We start from the raw sequence: 9,099 nt of genomic DNA, 5'->3' as shown, positions 1-9,099 counted from the left end.
TAATTTTATGAGCACCCTCTTTCAAATCAAACCTAAATCTGCAAGCCAAACTACTTAACAGTGTCACTTCCCTACAATTAAATTTGATGTAGAGCTATGGGAATATTACTTATAATGGAAATTTCATGTTAGTGAAATCTGGTTTGGAATAAATTTGGGGCCATATTTAACAACAACTTCCAAATTTAAAAGACTTCTTCCCATGAGCCAACAGTTTTGCACGCCTTCTTTAAGGAACTGCCGAAGTTATTTAGCTGCTTTCTAGTTCATCTCAGCTATTACCCTCACCACATTCAATCTGGCACAGTTTTCCCAAGTTCCGTAATCATGGAACAGAAGTCACCCAAGCACCTTTTTGGCTGTACTGTGCTGAGCTGAGTATGTTACATTCTATCTCTTGCTTGCTAAAGTGACAAGTGATTCTTCCTAATAATTGCAAATAAATCTACTGCTCATTTTGCAGTATTTCATTTGCAGGATTTCAACTGAAATCCAAAGCTGGAACAAGGCTTTGCACTTTCCCTGCTGCGGAAAGCTCTGGTTCTTCTGGCTTAGTGTTTTAATGCTTCTTTACTTCACATACAAAGACATGTTTGCAGTATTGATGGAGTCTTTTCTCTAACAAACTATTACATGCTGAGGATAAGCCTGATTTTTTTGTTATCTTCTGTGGTCTCCTAAAAAGAATCAGAGGCTGGAAAGTTAAAGCTGCCTATTTTAAGAAACTATTTCACAATATTGCACTGCAGCAGTTCTGTGGGTAATGGGACTGTGCCAGTACTATGCTTTGTACATAGAACAATCCCAAATAGCTTAACAGGACAATTCCAATGAAGAATACATATGTGCAGATAAAACTATCCAAACAGTTATGTTGGGAATTCTAATAAATTTGGAACATGAAGGATTAGAATTTCACCAACACCTTGCACAATTTTTCATCCAATTTCTTCATGCATTGCTGCAATTAGAATGAACACCACAAACACCAAATTATTACATGTGGATCTCAGTCTCTCCTATCTGTCATCGTCCCACTCAATTTCTTTTTGACCTATATCCTCAATGTCTGCTGCAAGTTCTTGTCAAAAAGGACAGTGGCATTTCACTTCAGCAGCAACTTTCTGAACTCAAAAGTTTCCTCTGGAAATTGAAAATTATCAGTCTAATTGAAGCCTCCAAGACAGGTTTTAAAAACAAAACTAAACAAAACAAATCAGAATTTATCAGAACTTTTTTTCATCTTCTTCTTCTTCACATTAAGTGAAAACAGCGCTGACCCGAATTTTCAGCCTGAACATATATTAAAAACCCTAACCAAGCAAAAAAGAAAACTGAATAAAACAGCAATAACGATGGTGATCACTTAAATTTACATTTAAAATGTTAACAATTTTGTTAGTGAAACTGTTGATATAAAATGTCTAGTGCCATTCAGTTTAAAGGTTTCCTCATTAACTTTATAGCATTTCTTCTACTTGATGGCATGAAAACCTGATGACCATAGGACAATGGAAATCTTTATTAAATGCTTCTAATAGCAAGGCACTACTTATTTGAACTATTACATATAGAAGGAAATGTACTGTCACTCTCTTAATTCATAAGAACACCTAAAGGTAGAGAGAGTAAATGTTAATTCTCTATCATGTTCTATTGTTGAAAGATGGATTTTTCTTTCAAACCTCTGTCTGCTGACATACACACAGGCTTACAACACACTGTATTCCAGGGGTACTCAGGATGCTGGAGATTTGTAGCAGAGTAAAAATGCATCAGACAAGGTGATGTAAGTTCCAAAGGGCAGGAACCATAGAGACATGAAAAAATTTATTATCTCTGTTTTATTAATAGGGAATTGGCTCAGCTGGCAAAAAGGGTTAGTACTATGTCATGTAAAGGACATCATACAGGGCAGGTTCTGTGCAATATCTAAATGGCTCCATTTTTACTACATCTTCACAAGTGTCATGGGGGTTAAACAGTTTATCCAGATAGAATGACACCTATGATCAGCTAAGGCTGGTTATTTCCATGAAAGCAGCTGAATCTTCTACAAAAGAGGTATTTGATACTAGCTCCTCAGATATTGCTTTACAGTGAATTAAAAAAAAAAAGGTTATTTCTAGAAGAAAAAGAAAAGACCTGTCAGTGAAAAATATAATTGGAAAATACACTGGCAAGAAATTTCTTTATCACCTTTCAACAGTCATTACCTACAAGAAGTTCTGAGAAGTCATGACTCATGTGTTTTCAAGAATCCACTGAGATGTTCTCAGCAACTCATGAGGTTTGGGTTGGAAAATGCTAGGATAGCAACTGACAGAACACCCACATTCCAAGAAAAGTAGGAGTGTTGAGTAGAATCTACTACATGACAGTGGAATTGAATGAGGTAATATAGTATCTTATAACAATTGCGGCAAAAAAAGTTCTGAGAATGCTGCATTTGTTAGACTTCTTTTAATGAAGATTTGTACGTATATTCAAGACCTTTAATTTTAATTGGAATTCTAATGTTGAAAGTGTATGACCTTCTCTTAGTGTTCACAAAAGCATTGTCTAAAATGTCTGTTAAAACACTTTCAAGAAGAGCAGAACAGTCTGACTTTAATTAGGCTGTGTGTGAATTTGGGAAGTTTCAGACCTAAATTACAACAGATTCTGAACCCCCTTGACTGCGGCCTGCATGCTCCAATCGAGGACTGTGATTTTTTGTCTCCCCCTTCCCTCTCTTAGCTCTGAAAAGGCTTGGATTTCTCCAACACAAAATGCAATAGAAGGCATAACTTAAAAGGTGTTAGCTCAGTCTGTTGGTACTCACAATGGTGCTGCTGAAAGCCACTTGAGACTGGTTGCTGTCACGTCGACCGACTGACCTGTTCCTTGTGTGCCCCTGAAAACGTGCCCGGGCGCTCTGGCACCTCCTCAAAGTTCTCATGCTATTGTGCTTATAAGTGGCTGGTTTCTCAAGATTCATGGGAGGAAGAGTGAAATGTTGAAGTTTTGCAAAGTCCTCATTGTCTAAATCCAACTCTTTGTGTGTTTTCAGGCGCCTGGCTGTGAAAGAAAAATGCAACCTTACCTCATTTCCATTCTTTAGGAGGAATTCCTTGATCAGTTAAAAAACCTGAAACAAACTAAACTAAAGCCAAAACGTTTTAGCACCAGAAAAATTTCACTGTCCACTGCAGTTTCTGGCAACTGCTAGTGTTATTATTGCAAGAAAATGTGTTTTCAAAGTGATCAGTCAGTTTTATGGGCTTCTCTAAATGTTTTGTCTCTTCAGCTGCTTTTTGCATTTGGAATAGGAGAGTGAAATACGGTAATTCACAAATTTGCTAATATTTTCTGTCACAGAACACAAACATCTCTTTGGCAGCTGCTTGCCATCTTAACAGGATCCTTTCCACTACATAGAGCATGAAAGTAATGATGAAGGAGGGGCCTGAGTCAACCTCCTGAATTCAGAACACCAATTGCCAAGATCCTTCAGATCTGGACTGCAGCCAGAATCCACTTTCAGGAAGGGGTGCCTGTATTTTTCATACCACACGGAAGTGTATGGTAATTACTTTTGGACCCACTGAGTTTAAATACTAACTAATATCAGTTTGTGAGCTTATAAAAGGTTGTCCAGTGTTCACTTAGAAATGAAAGAGAAAATGTTCTTTTGATGTGCTCTAGTGGATACTGAATGCAGGGTAAATCCTGGAGGTGCCTGCAGAAGGATCTGGAAAACCTTTCCCATATGACTTCTGAATCATTTAAAATGCCTTCACTTTTGTGAATCTCTGTATCAGCAATCACTCACAAAATAGTGACTAATCCACAAAGGTCTACATTCAATCAGAGGGCTCAGTAGGTTTAATATTTAAATTAATAACATTTAATTGCTCAGACAAAAACAGCAATTATATAAAAGTGTCTCTCACCATTTTCCTGATGGGAAAACTCAATTCCATCAACAGTACAGCGTCGGAATACCATTTTGTTTTCTGTTAGTGTCCCAGTTTTGTCTGAGAAGATATACTGGATTTGTCCGAGGTCTTCAGTAATAGTGAGGGCACGGCACTGGATGGGCAAATCTGCTTCTTCATCATATAGGTCAATGTCATTGTGAATTAAGAAGACTTGGACCAATTTGACCAACTCAATTGACACATAAAGAGAAATGGGGATTAAAATCTGAAAGAGAGTTTAAATTCTCAGTGAGCAGTGATAAAAATTTTGCTGCTTTCTACCAGCAGTGTCCTGGCATAGGCATACTAATGATTTCCAAAGAAACAGTTCTTCCTAGAGACATATTATAGTACTGATGAATAATAACTCAGGGAAGAAAAAAAAAAATCCTGCACACAATAGAAATGGAGAAACAGGGATAATAAGTGGCAAACTTAAGACAAAACTCCTAGAGTACCAAATTCAAAGATGGGTCTTTCAGAGGATGCCCTTACAAAGCACATTTTCTGGACATAGGATCATGCTTGTTCTTACCCTTCTGAAACTCTGAAAGGATGGACTAAAACAGACTAACTCTTAGTGTAGAAAAGTTTCACAAACCATTACTTTGCACACAAGATCTCCCACCCACGATCTTCCTTGCCCTGAAATAATAATGATTTCTTTAGATGCACAGATATTCTGTTTCAGTAATGAAGTATAATCCCCCAAGGAATCCCTGAGCAGCTCTGAAGGTTATATTCAGATTTTGTTCATATTAAAGAAATTCTGTCCATGTAAATGTCAGCAGTGACATCAAGAAATCTGAAAAGTAAATGTAATTCTTTTCCTCACCCAATAAAATATTCTTTCCCAATTAGACTTAATCACACTCAGATATACAAGTATCCTACTTCCAATTTAGCTTCTTTCCTAGACTAGATGAACCATACCTAGTTATTATTCCCCACTGACAAACTGGAAATTTTTGTTTCACTGTTTTTCTGAGATGTTAAGTGGCATCCTTAGTTTGGAATTCTGGATATAGGCAGAAAAAAAAAGCTGACATTTGGATGTAAACATCCTCTTTATTGCATCTGCTAGATATTCTGAGTTAAAGATATTATACGTGTGTTTCCTATTTATAGCCTTGTGCAGTTTCAATAGCAAGAAAAAAAATCTGCAGTTAGAAAGAAAAAAAAAATAAACTATTTCACACCTGGATGATTTGAAACACTCCTAGCAATATTTTCAAATAGAATTAAGAAGGCACTGCACAGCTATTAGTTGATATTGATTGTTCATTAGTGATTATATTCAAATTTGAGTAGCTTCTTCCTTGGAGGTAACAGAGAGGTTTTTGTCTTTTACCTGCAACAGGATTATCATTGTCAGGAACATGTAGAAACCAGCAAGAACTGGAGACACAAAATTGCCATTCCCATCTGGGACATCATAAGGTGGGTGCTCCCAAAAGTTTCCTGTCCAAATGCCATGCGCTGTAGGAATGAGATACGAGATTGAAATCGGCTGAGCAGTGAAGCAAGTGACAAAGCTTCTGAAATGTGCAGATATGGACTGCTCTGGTAATAAAACAGAGAGAGCATTTCCAAAACAATGCTCCCCAAGCAATGCTGCAAATATTTTGGAGAATGCAAAGCACCTGCAGATCTGTGTAGCACATGCACATAATTGATACGCTAGTGAGAAATAAATATTCAGGGATGTTTTAATTCATCTCTGCTTCAGCAGGTGTTCTCTATGGCTCTTAACTCTGCACAGATCTTTTCTCATTCTACGCTTCCCTGCTGGAAGACTCCATCTCTATCACCTACCCATAAAAATCCTCAGTGCTGAAGACTCTCTTTCCTGTTACAGAAATAAAACTTAGAACCTTTGTATATAGGCAAACTAAAATATTTCTTATTCTCCCTGGCCATTCTTGATTTCAATCTGTCTTTGTTAAGAGTTGACAAACCCCCTAAATTCAGTCTGGGCAACTCATCTTTACATTCCTTCAATTAAATCATATCCCAAACTGTTTCTTCCTCTGTGTTTTAAACACCAGTAGATATTATTGCACTGTTACAACAAAGCCTCTGTTCCAGGACTTAACAACATCCCATCACAATTGTTTTACCACTTTCCATACTGTCCTTATTGAAATAAACTTTTCTCAAGGACATTATTAAATTTACAGCATCAGAAACTTCCCACGGAGCTAAGGCAACAACTTGGTTCCCCTCGTTGCATCATTTGTCCAGATGCCAAAAACCTCTATCAGTCCACATTGCATATCCAGCTCCAATAAAACTTTCATTAGCACCAGTGAACCTAGCAGTTGTTTTGCAGCATCTGCCTATTAAAATGCTGCCAAAAATATTGAAATTATTTTGGCAATGGTCTCTGGCTGCTTCAGACCACAGTCACATCTGAATAAGGACAAATCTGCTCTACAAGCCACTTCTTACCCCAATTTATCACAGTGTGCAAAAACAATCCTGATAACTGATCCACCAGTGATACTTCTTCCTCGAACCCTACATTCAGACAAGGCTGCAAAGCACAAAGTCATGGTAAAGCCTCTGGACGTTTTGGTTGGATGAAAGCTAATGGACTTTTTACTGTTCTACATGTTTCACTTGATTTCTTTTAAGCTGAGCAGATAAATTATTTTTTAAATGCAGATTTTTTCATCTGAGAATTCTTTAAACCTTAAATTGAAGGATTTTATTTCTCAAGGGCTCCTACACACCCGACAAAGACAAGTCTCTAAATCCCCATGACAGCAGACAGGGAACAAGGAAAATAAAATCTCTCCCTCACACAGAGCTCAGTTGTCAAACTGAAATCCCCTTTTGGTGCCAAAAAGGCCCACTGCAACATGAAGCAGTAAAATGAAAGAAGTGATTAAGTCAGTTCAATTGTTTATTTGTTTTGGATGGCCCTTACTTCTCATGGTATTACACGGATGACTGACTGGTATGCCACATACCATACCTCCAGGGCAGGCACAGGAAAACTTGATTTGACTGTCATTAAATCAGAGCAGTAGCACTAAGCAAGTTATCACTAAAACAAAACAAATTAAAAGAAAAATGGGCTCATGGGAGCTCCTGTTTTCTCTTTAAAGCATTGCCCCATGTAAAAGTCAGTGGAGTTAAAATTTGGTCCTTTGCTGAGAATTATGAGATTCTATTAATTCTGGCCTGCCTGGGACAGATTATAATAAGAGCTAGAAGGCAAGCAGCACACACAGCAAAGATGATCTTTTTGTGATTAGCAATCCAGTAAACTCCAGTCAGTTAACACCAGTTACTAAATTCATGTGTTCACCTGCAAGGACCCCAGAAAAAAGCAGGCTATTCGAACATAAGCAATTATTCCATCTCACAGCCTGATGTAAAAAGGCTGTGAGAAGGAAGGAAGCCATGGAGGATGTAAACTGAATGAATTAGTTATGAGCAGCTAGGTTCTAAATTGTGTGTCTCTGTCTAATATCACTCCCAAACATATTAGAGGAAGACGCTACTGAAATGAAAGTAAAGCAAAATAATTTTACTTTTTCTCTTATGCACAAGGAACAAACACCCCCTCAGGAAGTGCTCAGGAAGGAAGGAAGATCTCAGCTGGCAAATACCAATTCCTACAATGAAGTCACAGAACGGCTTTCTCTTGCTTTACATGTATTATACCATGGTGGGGATGAATCTTATCTGAAACATTTATAGCCATGAGTGGGTTTTCTTCATCTGAATTGCTCAGATCTGCCATTTTAACTCATCCATTGGAAACAACAAGGACGGTCTAAGGACACCAAGAGCATTCTGCTTTAGATTTCACTCATGTCTACAAGATTGATTTTAATCACTGTGGCTCCCTCTCTCTCATGGCTGGGGCATTTGGAAGAGATAACTCAGGCCAGATTAATAGCCCAGCAAGGGGTCAGAGAGCCCAGCAAGGGCTCCAGGCATCTCCAGGCAACTGAGAGTCTGAGCCCTAGCCCTGAGTATACATCTTTGTATGAGAGCGGATGTGGAAAGAGATGAAAGAAAATAAATATCGGTTACCAAAAAACATGGTTCTTATGTCTATAAAAGTCCTCATGAATTATCACAGAGGCAGAAGTCTCTTACACACCCCTTGGGAACATGTGAGAAGATTTCTTCCAGAAGTCTGGACATAGGTTCCGTGGTTACTTTTCCGGAAATTGAGGGAAAGGATTTCGATGTGTGCCCCTTCAACAATTTGGTGGTAAGAAACAATGGATCCTAACTTATACTATTTCTTAGCTAGCTGTAAATTTCATGGTACCTTTAACCCCACCTGTATAATACTAGTATTCCCATTTGTCTTATTCCTGTGTAGTAATAGTCTGTTTTAAGTCTGACATTTGTTAGTTTTGTGCCTATTAATAAATAATTCATTCTATAATAGACTGAATCAGCCATTATTAAAGAACTTGCAAATGAGAGTGGGTCTTGGAGTGCTGGCCACCTCAATAATGCGACTGCCTGCTGCCAGAGGCCTGGACAAAAGGCAGTAACTTATTTAAACCCACATAATTGATTGTTGGGGTTTTAGGAGCTCTCCTGTTTTTTTTTTTTTCTGTTAAAGGAGTTTTCCCCATACATGTTGCTAGGGGAACAAATGGCTGGATACTTCAAAACAAAGGAGCTGGCTACTCTTTTGTTTCACCTGGGTGTGTGGGCAGTCGGTCTCGGTGTTTGGACAGAGAGGGAGGCTGCTTTCTTCGGCTGCTTTTCCTTCTGCTGGAGAAGCCCCGGGATCCCAAAGCCTGCCTTCCCTACCCCGCTGGGAGCTGGGCTGTGGCCGCCCTGACCCGCCGTTGCTTTGAGCCTTCGCTACGTTGTAGCCGTGCTCACCCTGCCTGCCCAGACCTCCAGGGGGGTTCCCCGTTTGGATACATCTCATCTGCCACCCGGGATTTGTGCTCGTGCCTGCCACTCCAGCCTGCCATTCCAGCCTGCCGTTCCCAAGGGTCCAGCCAGACACCGGGGCCAGCTGCCCAGGGGTTTGTGAAGTCTTTATTCCATCCCTTCCCGGGATACCGGGGCACCAGTGCCGCGTGCTCCCCGAGCTCGCTCCGGAGCGCCCCCTGCAGCCGCGGGGGATCCATTGCACCTGCCCTGCCCG

At 39.3% G+C, this 9,099-nt stretch overlaps 1 protein-coding gene across 1 annotated transcript in view; it reads right to left on the bottom strand.

The window, feature by feature from the left end:
• Window positions 1-9,099, bottom strand: part of ATP10B (ATPase phospholipid transporting 10B (putative)) — a 45,121-nt gene that overhangs the window by 13,927 nt on the left and 22,095 nt on the right. Inside the window, exons 6-8 of the mRNA XM_017737477.1 lie at window positions 5,314-5,441; window positions 3,936-4,188; window positions 2,825-3,060 (exon numbers count right to left, since the gene is read on the bottom strand). Of these exons, the coding sequence (XP_017592966.1) occupies window positions 2,825-3,060; window positions 3,936-4,188; window positions 5,314-5,441 (617 nt within the window). The remainder of the gene's footprint in view (window positions 1-2,824; window positions 3,061-3,935; window positions 4,189-5,313; window positions 5,442-9,099) is intronic.

Source organism: Corvus brachyrhynchos, unplaced genomic scaffold (genome assembly GCF_000691975.1).
Source record: "Corvus brachyrhynchos isolate BGI_N302 unplaced genomic scaffold, ASM69197v1 scaffold16, whole genome shotgun sequence".
NCBI lineage: Eukaryota > Metazoa > Chordata > Aves > Passeriformes > Corvidae > Corvus > Corvus brachyrhynchos.
Note: the sequence above shows the minus strand (reverse complement) of the source record. Positions and strands in the feature narration are given on the sequence as shown.